The following is a 23,028-nucleotide window of genomic DNA, read 5'->3' on the forward strand; positions in this document are numbered from 1 at the left end:
TTTTCTGAATGTGAAATCACAAGAAAAAGTGTTGTTGTCGAATCCCAGGATTGGTTCTATGTGCGCCATTGCTGAAGGTAGACAACAAAGGATGCCTCACAGTTGAGAATCAGTCGATAAGGAAGAGATGTGACAGTGTCACGAAGATAAATATGGTGTATGTCATAAATCTTAGGAATTAAAGAGAAATGATGCACTGTCCATTCTTGTGTTCCATGTGCAGTATATGCTCAGGAAGGTGAGTTCCCTTTTTTGGGTTTGATTTGGCTCAGTTGAAATTTAATAACACTTCCCTAATCCCTCTGTTCTCAATCAGGACAACCGGCGACACAAATGTTTTCGTCTGTTTCAAAGTGAAAATTGTAGTGTTTAAATTATTTATACCAGAATAATAAAAACAATAATCTGAACAAACACAAGCATCTAATACTAATACCTCAAGTAAAACTTCATGCAACACTTTTTCATGTCACACAGCATATGCACATTACTGTAAAAAATTATCTATACAGTTGTTTTATAAGTATTTTCAGGCATTTACTGAATCAGCACATGCAATTAGTTGGGGAAGACTATTGCAAAGGGTTGGAGCCAGGAACGGCCAAGGCTTGGTCCCCTTTTTGATGGCTCATTAGAGTGTCAGACACACAGCCTTAACTTTGCCAGAAGGTTGTGTTTTGAACTGAACGTTTGGACCCATTATTGAGGTCGTGCAGAGTTGTCAATGGACATATTTTTTAAATGTGACTTTTTAATTACCGGTATCCACACATTTGTGTCTGTCGAGTGCCTGCCCACACTGAAGTACTGAAAGTCATAAAAGCATGTTTTTTGTTTTTTTTGTTCGAGAGACTCTTGAAGTAAGTCATTCAGATTTGCGCTAATTAGAATAAGGATTAGTAGGTGGATACCCGAATGAAGATTGGCAATTTTGGAGCGTAAAAACATTTTCTTCGAAAAACATTTTGTTCCAGGGCTCAAATGCGAGGCAAGAGTACAGTTTAATTCATCCCAGACTGCGGTAAGAGGGTGTGCAGGGTTGCACGTTAATGTACTTGACCCAATGAAAACCCAGTGCAGAGCCTATGAAAACCTCCTTCCAGGGAGGCCAGCAGCCAGCTTGATTTATGGCCTCTTTGCTGGATACAGTTCAATACCTGGACTGTGGCAGAGGCAGCAGTGCTTCCTCTCACCCAGATCTGTGAAACCTGCCCTCAGACGCCACACATAGCTCACTGCTGCCAATGCTTCATTTACGTAGAGTTGGCTTAAGTCCAACTGGATCACCCTTTTGGACCATGAGGATCTCCAGTTTATATTTTAGATGATGACAATGACCGCTATGGATTCAACAGAAATAGTTCACACTGGGCTGTTGTTAAAAGTGTGTCAAACTGTAGGTTGTTGTTGTTTGACCTGTTCAGTCTATTCTCTAACAGCTGGATAGAACACGGTGAAGTGGGTTAAGTGTATTGCCCATGGCTGGGCTCAAAGCAAATACAAGTGCAAAGTAAGAAGCTTCAATTGATCTAGCGAACTGGAAACAATCCCCCCCTTCCCCTTTTAGTCATCACAGAATGATTCCTGTTCATGTGCATACTCATTACTACTCTGCCATGACTTTAGTGACACGTTGGGATGCTCTTTGCCTCAGGTCAGTCTCTTTGAAGCAAATTTGAAGTAGCCCCCTGTATTTGAATTAAAGAGTTAGTAGCTATTTTATGTCACAGATGGTGTAGCGGTACCCTGGCCTGGCTTGAGTGCTGAGAGAGTGGATTCAATTTTCACTCGGTGACAGTGTGAACACGAGTCGAAATGGTCGTCGTGTGAGTGTGCCCTGAGATTGACTGGCAAGCACTCAGGGGCGTATTTCACCTTTGCCCCAGAGTCATCTTATATCGGCACCAGCTCTCCATGACCCTAAACAGGATAAGCCTCATAGAAGATGAATGGATGGCGATCTCTATTTTAGGCTGCAGTATATTAAAATGACTAATGATAGATATAATTGAGCGATTTTAGGAGGAAACAAAAAGATGTGTGACGTGCAATGACAATACAATTTGATTCCATTTCATTATTTGAATTCCATATTTAATTATTTCTTCTGATGGGAAATTGTGCTGCATTTTTTTTACAGTAGGGTTACACAATCATGGAAAAATAATTATGATTATTTTGATTGAGATTGAAATCACGATTAATAAAATGATTATTCATTAATCTCAAAACATGTTATTTTAAATAGATTTAAATCATAACGGGACTCTTGACAGCTCAAACTTTTATTTGGAAATGCTGTTGAAGATAAATCAGTACTTCAGTCATCAGCGGTAAGCACTTCTTTCTTCCCTTCATGTGTGGAGGACATATGGCCAGTCCCCTTGCTTCCCTGACTGTACATTTAATGTTTGCTCTCCACACCACCGCGCCGAGTGACGGGGTCACGACGGCCCATTGAGCAACACAACACTTCATTCACGTGTTGCGATGAGGGCTCAAACAAAAAACAGTGTTGCTCTGTTCGCATGGAAAATGTAATCCTGCAAAATCATCTCCCTTTTTATAAAAGAAAACTGTAATCAGATTTTTTTCTGTAACTATAACAGAATACAGTTACGTTGTTTTTTTTTTTTTTGTATTTTGAATACCTAACACTGGAACATGTCCACCCCAAGCCTGTGTGGAGTGGAGAGAAAATTTTACAAATCTGTTTTTACTGAACAGAATCAACTCACAAATGTGGCTTCATAAGTATAAACATGATCACAATGAGGTTGTGTCAAAGGCAATGCAATACCAAAGATGAATTTACAATGAAGTATTTTTGCTTTGAGACATGCTAACTTTCTATTTACTGATCTTTCTTTTGGCAGTGCAATCCGCATCAGTCGGAAGGGATGGCATATACTTCTCAACTTCTGCTTCCATACGGCTCTGACCTTTGCTGTGTTTGCCGGCGGCATCAATCGAATCAAATATCCCATCATATGTCAAGCAGTAAGTGCAATCCGTTTTTGTATGCCTCACTATTAATGATCGGGAATGCAATGTGGGATTTTTATTGAAGTGTCAGAATTGAAAGTAGTCTGTGATTGGACAATTTTTATACAATTAGAAAATTGCAGTCCTGGTCCCAGTTCACATTTACTTTATAATGTTGGCAGCAGGCTTCATCCCAAATGTAGTCATATCAAATTGTGAGCAAATTCATTTTATTTTGTTTTTTTTTTTGTTTGTTTCATGGGTGTGATTTATTGGGAAATTATGTAAGAAAATGACAAAATTGTAAGATGTGTTTCAAAAACATTATTGCAGTTTGGTCTTTTACTTTCAGTTTCTTCAAAATAACATACGCTTCTTGAACATGGAAATAGCCAATTGTTCTTAAAGGTACCATTTATTAAAATGCTCCAGACCAGTGAATCCCATACCAACCAGGGTGCCGTTGAACACCATTGTGCCGTTGGGGCATAATTAGGGGTGCCGTGGGAAATTATCCAGTTTAATTAAATTTATCAGAAAATTACTTATTAATTACAAATATAGCTTTGTTCATATCGTGACAGGAAGAAAAAATACCAGTAAAGGTTCTTCTGTCAAATACAGTAGATGGCAGAATCACAGTAAAGCTATCCACCTATTGCAATTCATACAGCAGAATTTATGGAGGATTGCAAGTATATCAGCTAACAGGTCCAGACTTCATATCTAGTAAATTAGGAGTAAGTTTAGATGCGATCTTTCTTTTTTCCCAGATTTATTTTCAGTTGTCCAGAGGCCCAACCCATGAAGATGAAAACACAGCCACGCTCTTATAGCATCTGGTGTACTCGAAATGACCACCACATCACAACAGTATCGCCACCAACAATCTGCAGTCCCCTCTCTCAAACCAGATCCCTTTCTTAAGATCAAGATTGACTTGCATGAGGCAGCATGGTGTCACAAGGCATATAGCATTTAATGACAAAACATTTAATCATTCTGTCTGTCACTGTACGTTGCTAGCAAAGATAGATGAACGTGTTTCAGATTGCTAATTAATCATTTTCAGGCATATTTTAAGTGAAATTGCACGCCGTAATTTCCCGCTGCATCCCTGATCATCTCCCATGTCATACTCATGAGCTACCGCAACAGCGATAGGAATCAATATCAGTATGAATAATTCATTAATAATCAACATTAAAAATTGTAAATTGCCCACGGTTCTGAACATTTGAATCTGTGAATGGTTGTCTCTCCAGCTCTTGATCTAAATACAGTATACATACTGTACTAATGTAACCCAATTCAAGTCCCATTTTGCACAATTCAGATATGCATCACGGCATTGATAGTATAAAATTAGTTTTAGAATTGAATTAGATCCTCTGATTTTTGATCCCTCATTATAAAAAAGATAGACTGGATTTTTATGTGACTGGATGTGCTGCCTAGACTTGTACTAAGCACTCAAGCACCATATCACGTCAAGTTTTCTTGTTGTTATATCCCATGCTGGCCTTCAACCAATTTTAGATTAAATATTAACGGGGTTATGCAGTGAGTGTGAGCAAAGTTAAATAAGCCATTAAAAATCTGCTCATTTTACTATGAATATGACCTACATTTGACTGATTAAAGTTGTTATTAAGGGGTTCTCATCATTAAAATGCTGCCATGAAATCAGATGGGACTGGTGAATAAAACTACGAGACATTCTATCATCTGAAATGATTGGGATTTGAGTCATCTCCAAAAATAAGACATTTATGGTTAGTTGTCATCAAAAATATTGCCAAACAAATGCAGTGCACCAGATAGCGACTGGCAACAAATTTAAGGTAGGTTCCAGGGTCGGGCATTATTATAAACATTGCAAATCATCCAGTAAGCCTCGCTTCGTGACATAGAAAAGTGAGCCTGGTCCTAAGAGTGTAGGAATGAGCAGGAATTCTGCGGGATGGGTGAATGGAGGAAAACATCACTTGGGGGGTTCTTGGTGATGAATTTACATTTTAACATGGCTAAAAGCTCCAAAAAATGTATTTCACATGATGTGGACCAATAAACAGAAATGTATCAGTGAGAAGACTTAGTCACTTTCACAAATTGTTTTGAGAGCCTTTCGACTACACTACTAAGATGGTGGGTTTTTGCATTTCTGTGTAATGTCACCTCAGCTGGAACCTTGAAAGATAAATTCCCTTGAAAGATAAGAAAAGTATTGCATCGCTGAAAGAAATGAGCTTTAGAATAGGAGAAGTGGTCAAAAAGGTCAGTAAACAAGCCATTAAAAACCTTAAACAGTGTGAGTTGGGATTCTACATTTGCCAGTCTGGTGGTGGAAAAAAAAACATTAATTAGTTTCTGGTTGGCTGTTCCCAGCTCATCCTTTGTTGACTTTGTGATCTATGTGCTGCTCAGGGAGGCAGTCATTGCCTTCAATATTTAATATTTGCTCAAGGTTTGCTGCAAAGATTGGCTTCAACTTCGCAAATGAATAGAGTAAAATCACAGAGTTTGGCAGACTAGCCATAGATAATTTGCTGTCATTCACGAGGGTACGATGAATCACGCTAATTTTCTGGTTTGCCATTAATTAATACTTTGAAATTAAACAGCTCGTCGGTTGCTACTGGTGGTATTTAGTTACATTATTTGCGGTAGTTTCCCCTTTGGTTGAGCTTCTTGAGTTCTTTTCAATGAACAACAATTTAAAGCCACTAAGCTGAGAGGATGACGACCGATTGTAATAATATTCAATTGTCATTGAATGGAGTTGTTCCAGGAAGGATGTTGAGGCTCATGATTTTAACTCAGAGACGTAAACAATGTGTGTGTGTGTGTGTGTGTGTGTGTGTGTGTGTGTGTGTGTGTGTGTGTGTGTGTGTGTGAGTAAAACGATGTATGTACCTGTACTGAATCGTTCAATACAGTGATCAGAGTTTGATGTGCATTGAACGATACACTTTTTTGTTTTAATTTATTTTTTCTAAATCACTATCTGACCAACTTGCTTGGGTATAGTGGGGGCGGGAGTTGCCTTTTAATATTTTCCCAACATCCTTCATCCCCTCTCCACTTTTCAATCTATTGTTATGAACTGTCAAAGCCTTTTGACAAAGTTAGGTCTATTCTCCCGTTCAAATGCAATTCATGAATATTCAAACAAGAGAGTGCAGGTATGCATTACAGTTTTCACACAGATAGTTGGCAACGTGACAATCATTTGTATTCTAATTTGTTATTTTGGCTGCGCCCTTGATGTCCTCTAGCATAACTGATAAGGAGCTGCTCAGTATCCAAATGTAAAACTGCGCCAAAATGCTATCATCAACCTTGCACTCATTCAACCCTGTACTCTGTTGTGCTCGATAGTCTCTTTAGTGAAGGACACGGAACGTTAAGGTCTGGAAGGGAAGCAGTCAAAGAGACACCCTTGGCGTGACATTGATATTTATGAGAAGTGCTCATCCTTCACTTTTCTTCTTTGAATTTTATGTGTTAAAGGCATTAACCTTTGTCCCTGACAGTTGTCGTGCAGAATGCACAAGCAAAGGTTCGGACAAGTCATGATCGTAATTGTAGCCATTTTCCATCTTTTACCGTTTCAGGTCGGGCTTGTGCTGCACTATTCGTCTTTAGCGACCATGCTGTGGCTCGGGGTGACAGCGAGGAACATTTATAAGCAGGTGACTAAGAAGCCTCTACAGAGCCAAGACGGTGACCCGCCTAGACCCCCTAAACAGCCACTGTTGAGGTACATCGATTTTCCTGCCATCCTCTTCAACTTTGACTGCTTGGTGTTGGTCTGTGCACGTTTATGTCCTAGTGTGTCTCTGGGTGACTAGTTTATCATTTTTGATCTATCTTGCATGTTCTTTACTGTAATAAATTACTTGTTTGTTTATAGTTGTCAATACAAATTTGAATGCGCTTCATGCTGTGCCCACGTGGAAAGGGTCCAAAAGACACACCTGTAAATTCACACCAAAACAAAGAAGTTGTGTCATCATGCAAAACAACAATGGATACATTTGGCAACACTGAGAGAGCTCTCCAAACTGTGCAAACCATCTGATTTTTACTCTCGTTCACTTGAGCTGCTGACATACACGCACATCAAAAGAAAAGCAACGCATACCTGACGTTTCAGTGTGACTTCCTAAAGGCTGCAGAGACTGTGGAGATGCCGGATGTGGTCCGCGGGCCCTACTTTGCCCAGATCTGCTGGAAATCTCTGTCTTCATCCAAGACGGTGGTGGTTTGGAAAAAAAATAAAAAATGAGCACCTCTGGTGCTTATCTGAGAACCACACCAAAATGTTTATATGCACCGGTCTTTACAAACAATTGGAAGTGATTTATGCATTATTTCAGCATATTTTGATTGGCATGGTTGCAACTAAACACATAGTTTTCATACTTCTACACAGCAGAAATTGGAATTTATGATCAGTGGACGCAACTGATCGTCGTCTTCGTCGTCTGGTTGCACATCGCCGATGCTTTGTGTTATCTTCTGTGTTTTCCTGTTACCGGTATTTGTGTGACCGCATTGCATTGCTACGTACAGACTTTGCATTCTAACTACAGTCAAACCTCGGTTTTCGAACATCTCTGTTCTCGACCAAATCGGTTTTCGACCAAAAATTTCGAGTTTTTTATGCCTCGGATTACGACCGAAAATCGGTTCTCGACCAAACTGAGCGCACTTGAATGTGCAATGCACTCGACTCCTCTGGGCTTCCTTTCACGAGGAAGTGACGCTCCTCGGGTAGACGAAGAAGTGACGCTTCCATTGTGAGGAGACGTGTTCAATAAAGATAAAAAAAAAAGAAAGACCGTCCATTGTGAGCAGACGTGTTCAATAAAGATTTTTTTTTTTTTTAAACAGCGTCCATTGTGAGCAGAAGTGTTCAATAAAGATTTTAAAAAAAACGGATGTGTTTGTTGAGATCTACTTAAATTGGACTGTTATTTCTGCATAGCACCAAAGAAAGCAAGTGGAAGTAGTAAAGCTGGTGAAAAAAAGAGGAAAATAGTTCGCAAAACTATTGAATTAAGAAAGATTTGATAGTGAAATATGAATCAGGTGTGCGTGTGTCTGTGTTGGCTCAGGAGTTCGGCATGCCGAAATCAGCAGCATCCTAAAAAAGAAAGACCATCTTAAAGTCAGTGATGTGGCTAAAGGATCTCGTGTGTTTAGCGAACAAAGGCCACAAATATTGGAGGAAGTGGAGAAACTTTTGTTTATTTTCATGAATGAGAAACACCTAGCAGGGGACAGTCTTAGCCAAGATACGATTTTTAGCAAAGCAAGACATTTGTATGGAGATTTGATAAAAAAGGATCCTAGCATTGCTCCTGAAGAGTTTGATTTTAAAGCAAGCAGAGGATGGTTCGAAAAGTTGAGGAAAAGAAGTGATTCGTCATAGGGGGGCAGCCAGTTCAGACAAGGAAGCTGCTGAAAAGTTTAAAGTTGAGTTTGAAAATCTCATCATGGCCGAGGAATGTCTTCCCCAGCAAACTTTTAATATGAACGAGACTGGACTTGTGTGGATAAAGCGGTTCAGCAAATGGATGGAGGGATGTTACCTCGTACCGTAGCGTAGGATTTCAGAGAGAGCATCCATAGTTACAGACATTATTTTAGGGTTTATAAATTCAGGGTGTAAAAGAATGCAATCTAGAATTGTCACGATGAGAGAGAGAGATGTTACGTCAATTTTTATGTTACAATGTCAATGTTTTTGTTAAAATTGGTAAAAATAAAACAGAAAATGTTTGTAGTTTGTTTGTACAGTATTTTACATATTACCTGCTGGTTTAAAAATGCTTTTAAAAAAGTTGTTTTCTAGACTTGGAACGGATTAAATTTGTTTACATTTATTATAATGGGAAACATGGTTTCGGTTTTTCAACAAATCGGTTTTCGAACAGCCTTCTGGAACGGATTATGGTCGAAAACCGAGGTTTGACTGTACTTTAAAGGATTCTTTGCATTGGACAGTAAAGTACTATGGTGTGATGACTGCGACAATAAACTTCAGTGAACATTTGTAAGAAATATTCTTCCTAGCTGATATGACTGAAGGGCCACCAAAACACAGGAGGACCGTCAGTACCTCTAAAGAGCCCTCCTCTTTCAAAGCAAATCCGCCAATCCCTTCATGGTTAGGCATATACATACAGAACTTGCACTCGCTACCGTCATGCACTGCTTTGCGAATGAGATAATTTGTCCAGGGCCAAGCGGTTGGGTCATGCAGCACTGCATCCATGTTGATCCGTGGTGATTGACTGTAATGGTCCCTGTCAGACAGGCTCATGCAATAAGACTTAGCGGCTGGAGACAAATCAATTTCTCCTCCTGCGGCCCCCGCCCCATCCATTCTGCTATCACCATCTCGCCCATGCACATTATCAAACCTATTTGGGCTGATCTACCCCTCTTTGCCTCCAATCTCGACAGCATATAATGGTATATCAAGAAAACAATTGTTGCCAATGTTGTCAGAAATCTGATCCACCTCATGTGGTTGAATACCCCACCGCATTTTCAAATCATTTGCATTTGGTGACTGTGATTGGTATCATTGTTATTGTTTGTCTGGTTATCAATAATATTGTATGGTTATTAATACTACTGCTTCAGGATATGCTTTACCCGCATTGGATTATTACTGTCGCTCTCATACATAACTGCCCTTTTTCTTGTGTGCGGGGTGTGTTTTTTCACATGCACAGATTTGGGTGTGCTCTCTTTTTGCAAATTTTAAAACATTCACATATGTAAGCCATGTGTTGTTTTGAGGGTCAAGAGGTCAGGTGCCTTAACATTTGAACACTTAGTCTCATTTACACGTGTCTTGCTGACAGGAGCGTAAATGGCTTTCTGTCAGTGGGGGGTGGGAGCTCCTCAGGGAACTTAAGTTGTTCCACTAAGATGTAATGTCATTGCCGGTAATGCTGCCAACCAGGACCATCACCAACCGCATTTCCTAATTCCCTTCGGAGAATCACCCTACTCCGATGCCCCACCAACCCAAGTCCCAAGGACCCAGACAAGCACCTTGATTGTAATTGAATTTTCGGGATGTCTCTTGTGTGACGAGAGACATATTGTGAAAGGCAGAGACAGAGGGAGGAGAAAGGAGGAAGATGGAGTGTTATAAAGGTGAGACCAGTGACAGAGGTCCAAATTGAACAGGATGGAAGAGGAAATAGCATAGTGTGATGGAGGAAAGTGGATGGCAGGGAAAAGGGAAAGCACAAGGACACGGTGGAGATGGAGCTGCTGGGGATTAGCGTTGTTGTCGCACACAATTTTTAGCCCTCGCTGTTTAGTTGCTGTGATGTAAGCATCAATAGCACTCCGATTTTACAATTAAAAGCTTTCCTTATCAGGCAACAGATGACAGATGATTAAACACTTGCTTAATGCCGGACTATCATCATGCGTGGAGAAGTTTGCCTGGAGGTAACAGAGCTAAATGTGATACCATCTTTGCATTCATGGCCTCAATTTCACCCTGAGGAAGTGTAACATTGATTTCACAGGAAGGTTTCATGCTAAAGGGAAATGGTGAATGAAGCAACTACCAAAGTGAATCGAAATTAAGTGTTGTTTTTCTTATCTTGATGAAATGCTTGTGAAATACCATGTTGGTGTGCTTCGACATAATGCGATGCTTGCATTTATGAAACATAGCTCTATCTGTAAGGACTTGGGCTTCGGAGTTATGATAGATGGGATGGAGTCCCACTGTGGACAAAAGTGAAAAAAAAAGGCCCAAGTTGTTGGCGATGTTAGTCTGCTTGCTGGCTACTGTCAAAGTGATCCAGCACTCTTTGCGCACCTCTTTCACTGTGAATGTTTCCAAACATGCCTGCATGTGTCTTGCTCCGGTTCTCTGTGCAGTGTGCGACATAAAGTATACATCAGCGTGTGAATTGAGTGTCCCTCTGAGTGACACCAATGAGTAAATAAAAGTTAAAATTTTAAAAATAGCACTGCGAGCAGCTACAAAGGACCATGGACAAAATGGGTTATTGGGTATGGGGAATTTTATATTATATTCTTCATCTCACCCCTCGGGTGGTGTCCGTCCCCCATTGAGCTCGGTCCTCTACCAGAGGCCAGGAAGCTTGAGGGTTCTGCGCAGTATCCTTGCTGTTCCCAGCACTGCACTTTTCTGGACTGAGATGTCCGATGTTGTTCCCGGGATCTGTTGCAACCACTCATCCAGTTTGGGCGTCACTGCCCCGAGTGCTCTGACCACCACAGGCCTAACTGTCACCTTTACCTACCAGGCTCTCTCCAGCTCCTCTTTGAGCCCTCGGTATTTCTCCATTTTCTCGTGTTCCTTCTTTCTGATGTTTCCATCACTTGGGATCGCGACATCCACTACAACGGCTTTCCTCTGCCCTTTGTCTATGATCACGATATCTGGTTGGTTCGCCATTACCATCTTGTCAGTTTGTATCTGGAAGTTTTCTCCGGGTACTCCGGTTTCCTCCCACATTCCAAAAACATGCATGGCAGGCTGATTGAACACTCCAAATTGTTCGTCGGTGTGAGTGTGAGCGCGGATAGTCGTTCCTCTCTGGCTGTCCCCCGCCTACTGCCCAAAAACAGGTGGGAGATGCTCCAGCACGGCCGCGACCCTTGTGAGGGTAAGCGGATTAGAAAATGGATGGATGGATGACCTATGTAAAAGGACAAAAACGATCTAAAATTTCAAAGAAAATTAGGGCATGGCCACCAATTTTTCATTGATCTCAGTGAAAGAATCAACTGGAGATGCTTAGTTAAATATTTGTAGGGGCACCACAGAGCCATTTTTTTTTTTAAATTACACAGTAAAATTCAGTTATAACAGACTACAAAATGCACCTGATAAAAAGACGCATCAGCTAAATTTAGATACAAAAACAAATTTGAATATACATTGGCCGCTCTGTCTATTTATGGCCCTGGTGATGGAATCATGGGGAAAAAAACAACAACAAACTTCAGCACACCACTAGTACTTGGTTGCACCGCATTTTAGCTTTAACAGCTCATAGTTTCGGAGGCGTGGACTTCATGAGTTGCAAACAGTACTCTGCCTCAATCTGGCCCCAACTTTCTCTGAATTATTTTGCCAGAACAGCTTTGTCGGTTTGAGGCTTGTCAGGGACCATTTTCTTCAACTTCCACGAAAGATTTTCAATTGGATTAAGCTCCGGACTATTGGCACCCTATGGCATTGACCTGATGTGTCTTTCTTCAAGCGATGTTATCAGTTTTTTGCTCCATGGTTAGACGCATTATCATCTTGGAAAAAGATTTCATCATCCCCAAATGTCCTTTTCAATTTATAGGATAAAGAAATGTCCAAATGTAATGACAGCCGTATCTCAGCACATTTACCTGACATGCAGCCTCATGTCAGTGACTATGCAAATTTGTTGTTTTCTTCAGGCAGTCCTCTTCATAAATCTCATTGGAACGGCACTTGACAAAAATTCCAGCATCATCACCTTGCACAATGCAGATTCATCATTTTTCATTCAGGCATCCACAGTCCACAATTGTTTTTCTTTAGCTCATTGTAACCTAGTTTTTTTTTTGTTTGCTTGTTTATGTGTTAGTGACGGCTTTCATTTACCTTTTCTCGATGTAAATCCCATTTCCTTTAGGCAGTTTCTTACAAACACGTTGACTTCAGTTTCCTCCCATGTGTTCCTCATTTGTTTTGCTGCGCATTTGCTGTTTTCAAGTCATAGTGCTCGATTTTTTTCTTCCTTGACGCTTTGATGTCATCCTTGGTTAACCAGTAGGCTGTTGCCTTTCACACTCTTCCCATGTTGTTTGTATTTGCTCTAGATTGTAGACACAACATTGCCTGATTTACCAGCAAAAGTTTTCAATTGACATCTCTCATGATGGAGCCATGATTCATGTCCGTCCATTTGGTGCAACAGCTCTCCAAGGTGTGATCGTTCCTGTTTAACTGCCGACTAACGTGCAGATCTAAACTGATGCAGATGCCACTTTTCGGAATGGAAATTTACAGAGTGATTTCAGAATTTTTTTCCTCACAGTTGAGTGATTCCATAGGTTTTTTTTCATTCTGCTGGGTCTAAAAATGTAACTGTTCCTGAATATGACTTTTTTTTTCTTTTTTTTTTTTTTTTTTTAAATTAGTGTTTCTTAAAGCCAGAAAGTAGTCATTTGAACTGACTTAGTTATGTGTTATGTCTGTAATCTACTTTTACAGAATGAACATCCTCTGAAACTGGTTCGGTTTAATTAGGTGTGTTCCAGGGTTTTTATGCCTCTAAATTTTCTTGGATCTTGGTAAAATGTACAACATGGCCTGCTTCATTATAAAATTTGTAAGGAGAGCTATTGAGTCATTAAAAAAAAAAAATTAATGAAAAAAAGCACAATCTAATACAATATTGATGTTTTTGCCACGTCTGATGTGCAGGGCCGACTGTCCCATGAGGCAATTTAGCTAAATTAACGATTTAATGTTAAACTAAAAAGTTTAAACAACATTGACAGCCTCATTTGTTGTGGAGGAAAGTGAAACATGAGTATATCAAAGGCTGAAATGGAACTTTGTAAAAATGCACATGCATGTTTCTTGCACTACTTACACAATTTGCAGGTACACATTTTCTGTTGTTAATTTTGTTGATTTTTCTCAGTTGTAAATCTAATGCAAATGCCCTTAATTGAGGGTAAGTAATAGAAGGAATGAAACTTCCAGATGAAGTGTGAAATGTTGTAATTGAAATCATAAAATTGTTTTGACAAACCAAGGACTTTTTTTTTTTTCCTTATCTCTTACAGATTTTATTTAGTGAGTGGCGGAGTGCCCCTCATCATCTGTGGGGTCACCGCAGCTGTCAGTCTTGACAACTATGGAAGCGGGGAGCAAGCACCATAGTAAGTTCACCCGTTGAACTTAACATGTTGAAGGAAAACTGGCTAGGAATAGTTTATAAGTGAAAATAATCGATACATCGTTTTAATTCAAATTCTCAACTAAGTGCATACATATTGCTTATTGCTATGATTGTATTGATCAGGGTGGGCAGATAATTTCTTTGCCAAGGACTTTATGATCCATGATTATTTTTGTAAATCGTCTGCCCTCTTTATCATAAATTATGTTGCATGTTAATGGAATGGAAATGTCTCTTGTATTTAAAATGAAGGAACTCGTATTCAGACCACAAGCTATAATATTTTTGCTATTAGCTCGCATTATTATCTGATTCTTTTCTTGTTTGCTGCAGCTGCTGGATGGCCTGGGAGCCAAGTCTGGGAGCTTTCTTCGGCCCAGTGGCCCTCATCGTCCTGGTGACATGCATCTACTTCCTCTGTACCTTCATCCAACTGCGCCGCCACCCTGAAAGAAAGTATGAGCTTAAGCAGCTAACCGAAGAGCAACAAAGGTTGGCCTCCGTCGACGTGCCGACTCATTGCCAGCAGGCAGCTGAGCCCGGCGCCCCGACGGGCCAGCCTACCGGGAGCCACTGCCCTGCCGGTTGCCCGGGTGTCCCAATTAATCCAGCCCTGCTGGCAAATGAGCACTCCTTCAAGGCCCAATTACGCACAGCGGCCTTCACGCTTTTCCTGTTCCTGGCCACATGGACTTTTGGCGCACTGGCCGTATCACAGGGTCATTTCCTGGACATGATCTTCAGTTGCCTGTACGGTGCCTTCTCTGTCACGCTTGGCCTCTTCATCCTCATTCATCACTGTGCCAAACGGGACGATGTTTGGCATTGCTGGTGTTCTTGTTGTCCTGGAAGGCGAGCCAACAGCACCTCCGGTGCTCATGGGGCGGGCCAAGCGCCACCAAAAGTCAACGTAAATGGAGATACCCCTTCGCACGGCCATGGTCACAGTCACTGCCACCATGAGTCGCCATGTAAGGCTGTGATTACCTGTAGTCATGCCAGTGTCAGTCACTGTAAACATGCTGCCCTTCCATCATCACAAAATCATGTAACCTGTCTAACACCTGTGACTCCATGTTGCGCTGCCTTGCATAGCCAGCAACTCATGGAGGAGGAACCGACTGCTACACACGTGCTGCTTCATGCTAATCCAGAGGGCTATCGGCCAGGCATCCAGTTGCACCCCTGTTTGAAAAGCAGCAGCAGGACTAAAGGCCGCCATTTTAGCCGCAGGTCTGCAACCAGTGTTTGTGTTCCGGGGAGTGAGAGAGAATACGCCTATCATATCCCCTCCAATGTCGATGGCGGCAGCGTGCACAGCTCACACACTGACAGCCCTCACAGCACCCATGAGCGTCACATCCACACTTGTCCACATCAGGTCCACGAGGTCCTCCACGAGGGGCATCATACGTGCCACACGGCAGCAGCGGCCGCGCATGAGACCCTCGCGTGCCATAATCCCTGCCATCGGCACATGTGCTGCGCCAAGGCGGACATTTTCCCTTCCCTGTGCCCGTCAGAGGCAGCCGATGCAGGAGTGTTCCTATGCGGGTGCAGCAAAGTGGCCGAGGAGGAGCCAATCACGCATCACCATTTGGAAATGCACGCCCCGCGCAGACAATCTTATCCCCAGAATCCACCCAATCAGAATGGGATTCTAAAGGGCGGCTTGCACGAGGGACTCCTTTATAGCTCAGACAGTACGGGAAATATACGCACTGGACCCTGGAAGAATGAAACTACTGTGTAGTCCGGGATGGATCGAGGCGGCAGCGCCATTTCATGCCACCAAAAACAACCACAAAAAAAAAACAAAAAAAAAAAAAAAACACTTGTCCCCCAGAATATTAAAAACTTGTAAACATCTCAATCATTGTGGGATAATGTCTTCATATTTGTATGTGTGCTCCTTTACTGGACAGAAATCTGCCATATAAAGTTCTCCCCGAAGAACGCCCATTCACAAAACAATTTATTCCATCAAGATAAATATATGAACATGTCAGAAGATACACGTGAACACAGGATGTCACCACTCTTTCGCATCACTCCGGATATCTGTACACATAAAAGAAATTGAATGGCTGTATGGATGGATATTAGTGTTAGTGCTCAAAGGCAACAAGCTGCAAGATTTTTTTTTTTTTACCCTTTGAGCCTGAAACCATCAACTGATAAAATGAACCAAAACCAAACTTTAAAGAACTCATAGCATCCATGTTTTAGACGATTAAACCAGCAATTTTCACTTTTCATGGTTTTCTTTGCCATTTGGTCAAACAGCTGTGAATATGTACAAGATGTTTTCTAAATCACATACAAAGATAATGTTGCTTGGCATTTAAGTACTATTCATCCAAGACATGAAAAAAAATGAACTCAAACATGCTTTTTCAGGGTGGTATTCAGTGCGTCTTCTGAAAGGTGACGTCACGATTACTTTTTATTTTCTTCCAGAGTGTTCAACAATATGACTGTTACTTCAGTACAGAGTTTGTCTGAATTAAGATTAATTGGTAGACATTTTATTCATCATTTAAAGAAATACAGTGGTGCCTTAAAATTGTGACTGTCACTATCGAATGTCACTGTCACTGAATCAAATCCAACTTTATTTTGTCTTAAAGTGTATTGCTGGACCATTTTCCCCCATTTAATTTATTTATCAGTTATTGTTGTATATTTGGTATTGTTTAGTGTTGAGTGGTTCAGTTACTGATTCGGTCATTGTCTTCCAAAAGAAAAGCAGATGTTTGCAAATGTTTTGTTTTGTTTAAACACAGAAGTCAGTCAGTCTGCTTTTATGAAGGACTTCAGAAATCTGAGAATAATTACTGTTGAAAAACTGAAATCTGAGGATTTGGACAATTTTATTTTAAATGAATATTTAATTATTAAAATTGTTGTTGATTAATTTGATAATGGATTAGTTGTCGATCAATCGATTCACTTGGACACCTCAGCCTGAGATTTCCATTTGTTCTGTGACCTCGCTTGTAATTTAAGACTCATATCTCAAATCACATTTTCTTAACACGCGAACAGACTCAGCTCTTCAGCATATCAGCCATTTTTAGTCGTTCTTCGCTGAGGATAAAGAATATGACTCTGTATATTATCGGGTGTGCCACCATTTGTTTTCAAATATCTGTCGCTATTAGGAATAGAACATTGCAACATACTGTTGATGCTGTTTATTAGCATCCATGGCGTTGTCTAGTGAGCTTTAAGGCAAAGTGATGTGGTTGTTCGTTTTATTTTAATTCTTCTTTTTTTTTTATGTTCACTTGGACAGTAAACTTCAACTGGGAGAGCGGTATTATATAGCTTGAAGCATATTTCCTGAAAAATTGTTCACTATCTACCAAAGAGCTGCTTGTAGTGAAGTTAGTTGAGTTCACTGCCACTGTACAATGATCATAGTTCAAGTTTTTGCTCACAAGTCAAAGCAAATAATGAGTGAATGACGGCCCATATCTTGAAACACCGGAAAGTCCGGTCACTTATATTTCAAGGCACCACTGTACGCTGTTCCAGTAGTCTCCACAATGAAAACACAACAACAAAAGACATAGCAGAATAACGATTATATTTAATATATAAAAAAAATACACGTTCTATTTTGAATATGAAACAGTATGCAGGTATCACAAATGTTAAACATAAAACCTACACGTCTTTTTCTTTTTTCCATAGAGAAATAAATCTCAGTCAAAATTCCAGTGCAGTCTGAAAGTCCGGAAAATGGTATATGATAATCAGTGCACAAGATTTTGAGGTAACGTGATATGAGAGTTTCTGTTTCTCTGCCAGTGTGAAATTAAAAAGCTGCACGACATCGGGGATTGGAGGATTTCCTCAGGCAGTCAGTGGAGCAGGGTAGTGGCAGCCGCCTGTCGCTAAAGCTGTCGCTCTGCCTGGAGAGGGTGCTGTACAGTGGATGCTGTAGATCAGGGGCGCTCAACCTTTTTGGACCGAAGATCTACTTTTCGATCAACCAACCTCCCACGATCGACCCGTTACCACACACACGTGGATACGCACGCACTTATATACACTTGCCATGATGAGCAACAACCATAATGGCCCCTAAGATGAACAAAACTGAAAAATAAAGTAGACACAAGAGTTTGGGAGTTTGTGAAAAGGAAATCAGGGTTTTTTTTCCCCTCTACACCCCTCGCTATCGACTTGGGACCAGTCCATCACGATCCACGTATTGGGCACCCCTGCTGGAGATCGTCCATGGCGGATAGAAGCGAGTTCAGCACTCTGCTTACTTCTACAAATATGAGGCTGCCCAACTCTGTGCTCAAGACAGAGCCCACTTGAAAGTAATATGAATATAACATCCAACGTTGTGGCTTAAGTCTTATCACAACACACATAATCGAGCTTTTATTTTTTTTTCTCATTGTCATTTCTTGTCATCATTCTGAAACCTCAAATCAAGCATGAATCTGCTTTTATGCAACCATCAATTGATTCTCTCACATTGTCCACCCATGAGTGTTTTATTCGCCTTTGACCCAAAAAGACTGCTGCAGTTAATCACATATCAGTTCCGTCAAATCCTCAGTTCCATCCACTCAGTTGTTAGAGATTTGTCCAAAAAAATCCAGTTTGGAACTTCAGATGTTTATGGTTTAGTATTTGTCGTGAAGGATTAGAACGCTTGAAGAGAAGGCGAGAGAGGCTATGGACCAACTGAAACCGCATGTTTGTGTTCATGTTTGAATGGTGTTTTATTTTGGTGGCTGGAAAACACCAGTCACACATTTCATCAGAAAATTAAAAAATAAATAAAGAAATAAACGTGCATATAATCTGCATTGAGACCGCAAACCCTGTTCTCGTAAAACCACCTCAGCATGCGCATCGTCTTTCTTCATTATGTGCACTCTTGTCTGTGTGAATAAAAATGGTTCTTACTTTATTATTTTCTATCAGATTTAAAATATTTATAAACACAATAACTCTATAAATAAAGTAATGGGGAAGTACTGACCTCTCGATTTTAATACTCAGTATCTGAGTTTAGCAATGTCTTTTGTTTTCTAATGCCTTTTAATGCATTGTCATTTTTGTTGCCATTAACATAAGTATGCAGATTCTCCACGTGTTGTTGGACTTTTCCTAAATGCACTACCCATGCTAATGTTAGCCCATCCGAATCACATTGCTTGCTGTTCATGTGTGATAATTCTGGAAATGGTTGCTCAAACTGGAATAGCTGAGATTAAAAATAGATATATACTTCTGTAGAAATGAGAGGAAAGAAGCATTCGCTTGATGCTCAGCGCCAATTTTTTTTCTCCAGTGAAACTGCAGTTGTATTCATAGACGATGCATGAATCTCCCTCCCCATAGAGTTTATACCACGGTCTTGGACAAAATTATTTATCATAGGCTGAATTAGATGCTAAAATATCGGCCTATATTCTTGTAGTCACTTAGATGATGGCAGCCTGCCACTCTGCCTTTTCAGTTGTCAGGGAGATTAATTTGTAACAGTATCACACATGCAACGAGCATCTTGGAGGGCGGGCACGGCCCCTTATGGCGTGCAGACAGTAATGGGTGTGCATATATGTACACACATACATAAATAAAAACAGATTAAAGAACGACATTGAAAAACGACTTGAGCAAAACACACTCTTTGAAGAGAACGGTGGTCTCTGTTAATGGCTGTACAATTGTATTTGCTAAGTGTTTTGTTTCAGTGTGTTTGGTGTCATAGTGCCACTGTAGAATACCTTCTCTATTGTCAGCCGTAGCAGGTGTGCTGTCCCAAATGAGCATGACTGCTTACTTTCGGGTCACCTAGCAGCTGCTTGAAAACTGACCAGTGGTACTGTGACAAAATCCAAAGCCAGTTTTCACTTTTTTCTACATTGACACAGATTCCAATAAATGTATTTTTTCACCATGTAACTGGCGAGAGTATCTTTGCCCTGTGTTTTTTTTTCTTTTCAAGTCACCTACATTTGCACGTGAGAGCGTTTTTTTGTTTTTTTTTTTTTGTCCTCGCAGGTCTTGCCACATTCTGTTCTGTGATGGAGATTTCTACATGTCTCAGGCTTCCATTCAATGTTTTGTGTTTTGGTGTGTATGAGTGTGTGTTTGTGTGTAATTGTACAAACCTTCGGTCCAGGCATGCACATGCATCATTCATACATTCCTAAAGCTGTGCAAACTGTGTTCTGGGCATCTCAAATTACATGCAACAAACACAGGACAATAGAAACATTCTAAAGAAATGTCTGTCCCTTCAGAATTGATAAAGAGTTTAGATTCCCTCCAAGTGTGCAGCAGCGCAAGCGTCATGTGAGAGATCATCAGTGAAATTATCCAATTTCACATAATTGGTCCCCAAAAGTGTTTTACTTCTTAAATCATCCATCTTTGCTCATCTGTCTTGTATATTGACAGGCAGAACAATTAAGTGCTCTTCCCCAAAATGGCAAATGCTATAGACAGTACTTAACTTGTGTATCCACTTGGTGAGACATTTTTGTCTGCCAGTGTATGCTCGTATTATTTTCTAATGTAAAATATGTGCCTTGGCTCAATCAAGATATCAAAAAAAAAAAAAATGAGTAGCGGTCAGGAAGGCTGCCATAAGGCCCCAAACAACAGCAAAGGATATATAGGTTTTATTTGGTAAAGAGTAACCTTATTTTTTATGTGATGAAAAATATAAATGGGCTCTTGTGGGAGTATGTTTTGATTTCATTTGATCAAAGGCGAAGTTTTTGTCAATAAATGCCAAAAGTAACACCAGAAGAACACGATACCCATGATGAAATGTGTTTGAAGCATCATGCTATAGTGGTGGTCAATATAGAGGGAATTGGGAGCAATTCCAAATAATAATGCTTTTCAGGAATCTGTTTATAAGTTAAAAAAATCTGAAAACCAAATGACCAAGAACACAGTCAATGAAAGAAGTCAAAATAGAGGTACAAATTGCAGTTCTCTAATGGCCATGCGAATGCACGGCACCACACCGCGGAAAGGGGTCAACCTTGTCAGAAATCTGTTTAGCCCCCCTTCAGTGCCGACAAAGCAAATTGTTTATTTATTTAAGTTTAAAAAGATTTTTTTTTTTTTTTATTCAGAAGTAACCATTCTGTTCCAGTGCAATTCCTATTTCCGTGTTTGTGCTGCAGCTGCACCCGGTGTGTGTTTGTGAGTGCAGGGAGGGGCAGGTTGAGTCTTTCAGTTACTTACCCATTAGGAGCATGTTCCGAAATAAGCTCTGAGCGCGCATTGGTTCACTGTGATCGTTTGGAAACTTAGAATGTTGCTCATATTTGTCGTTTGTCTATTCAGATTGCACCAAAAAAATGACACTCGGCTTTCCGACCGGGGACACGGTGCGCCAGTGCTGGCTGTGTTCGGAAATTAATGGGAGCGTACTCTACCTCTCTGAACACCCGCACTTGTAATATTGCACGGGTACTGCAATCCACTTCAAGCCCCAACTTAGCCCCGGAAGAGAAAAAAATCCACTCACCGTTCCTGGCCAAGAAAGGGTTCAGAAAAATGGAATCTATGGGAAGAACCACTACACAAGAGGTTCCCTTGCAATCTGATAGATTTAGAAGTCTTCCGCAAGGAATAGTGGGCCAAAAAAAAAAAAGATATCCAACTCAAAATGCTTCAGTGCAGCATGTTTATTTATTTTTTTTTATTGAGAATTTGTTTTCTTTCTTTTTTGTTGAAATGTACTTTACTTGTTCCCGGCTAGCTCTGTGTACTTTTTATGTGAAGACAGACTTAATATAACATGTACAAAAATCACATGCTGCTGTGAGTAATTAACATTTGTCATGACTTCGCATCTTTCCAGTTGTCTTTTATTCTAAATGTGTGTGCTCTCTGTGCTCTGTACTCTCAGGCAGTAAGCACTGAGACGTATCGGTTAGCATGTCTCCGTCAACAGTTCCCAGATTTGAATTTTGCCTCAGGCCGTCCTGTGCAAAGTTTGCATGTTGTCTTTGTACTTGCATAGTCCTCCCCCATACACACACACACATTTCAAAAACATGCATGTTAGGTTAATTGAAGTCTCTAAATTGCCGATGGGTGTGAGTTAGAGTGTGAATGGTTGATGGTTTATATCTGCCTTACAACTGGTTGGTAAACGTTACAGGGTGTACCTCGCCTCTGGCCTCCACCCTATTGAGAACAAATAATATAGAAGCCGATGCATGAATAGAGGTACAGCCCTGGTTTGCCTGAAGGCGGGGAATCTGAGAATTTGTCAGACACTGCACTATTTCTCTGTATTCAAGTTTGGACATGTGTATGGTAAAGAAAAGAAAATGTCGCTGGAAAAAGCTGTTTCTGGTTGCAAAGATGTGTCTTTGTCATACTGTTACTTCTAGTTTAATTTCTCACAATATGAAACAGGCTTGCAAATATGAGCCTGAGCTGGGAGAGGCCAAAGTGAGAAAGTGCCTGTGTTGTTAGGCGAAGACAATGTATTACGCCTGTGGGCATGCATGAGTAATCAGATGAGGAATAACAAGCAGGACTTCGCACACATTTGCTCTCTACTTTCACTGAGGCATTCACACCACAATGTAGGCACTGCAGATGTCTACATATGATTGAGCAGTCTCTTTGTGGGGAGTGCTTTTTTGTCCTTAATTGTAAGACAGGTGAAAGACCGCTTCAAGTGTTGGGAATTGCCCACAAATGCATTTTTCCTCTTAATGATGACTGATATCTGCTTTTTATATTATTGTCGGCCATGCTATCCCAGTTCTATTGTGATTGGCTGCCTTGATCCTGCTTTTCCCTCCACACGTTTTTCTCCCATCCCGCCGATAACAAATACCACTCCTCCCCGCTATGACTTGTGCTAGAAGGCTGTGATCGTCATGCTAATGCTGTCCTTGACTGAAATAACATCGTCTTGACTCAAGTGCGGGCTGAGAGAGAGGCGAGAAAGGGTTGTAGGTATTGGAAGGGGTGGTTAAGTCTTAGGAGGTGGGGAAATACATGCACGCGCGCACACACACACACACACACACACACACACACACACCCACACGCACGC

General features: G+C 40.7%; 1 protein-coding gene across 4 annotated transcripts in view; it reads left to right on the plus strand.

Annotated features, from left to right (window-relative positions):
- The window catches only part of adgra1b (adhesion G protein-coupled receptor A1b), a 141,534-nt gene extending 125,326 nt beyond the window's left edge, over positions 1-16,208 (plus strand). For all 4 annotated transcript variants that reach the window (XM_019882181.1, XM_019882177.1, XM_019882178.1 and 1 more), the window contains 4 exons: positions 2,877-3,000; positions 6,603-6,748; positions 13,837-13,932; positions 14,286-16,208. In XM_019882181.1, coding sequence (XP_019737740.1) covers positions 2,877-3,000; positions 6,603-6,748; positions 13,837-13,932; positions 14,286-15,705 — 1,786 coding nt within the window. In that variant the 3' untranslated portion in view covers positions 15,706-16,208. The remainder of the gene's footprint in view (positions 1-2,876; positions 3,001-6,602; positions 6,749-13,836; positions 13,933-14,285) is intronic.
- The last annotated feature ends 6,820 nt before the right edge of the window (positions 16,209-23,028 follow it).

The sequence above is a fragment of the Hippocampus comes genome, unplaced genomic scaffold, assembly GCF_001891065.2.
Source record: "Hippocampus comes isolate QL1 unplaced genomic scaffold, H_comes_QL1_v1.1 scaffold36, whole genome shotgun sequence".
NCBI classification, from domain to species: Eukaryota; Metazoa; Chordata; class Actinopteri; order Syngnathiformes; family Syngnathidae; genus Hippocampus; species Hippocampus comes.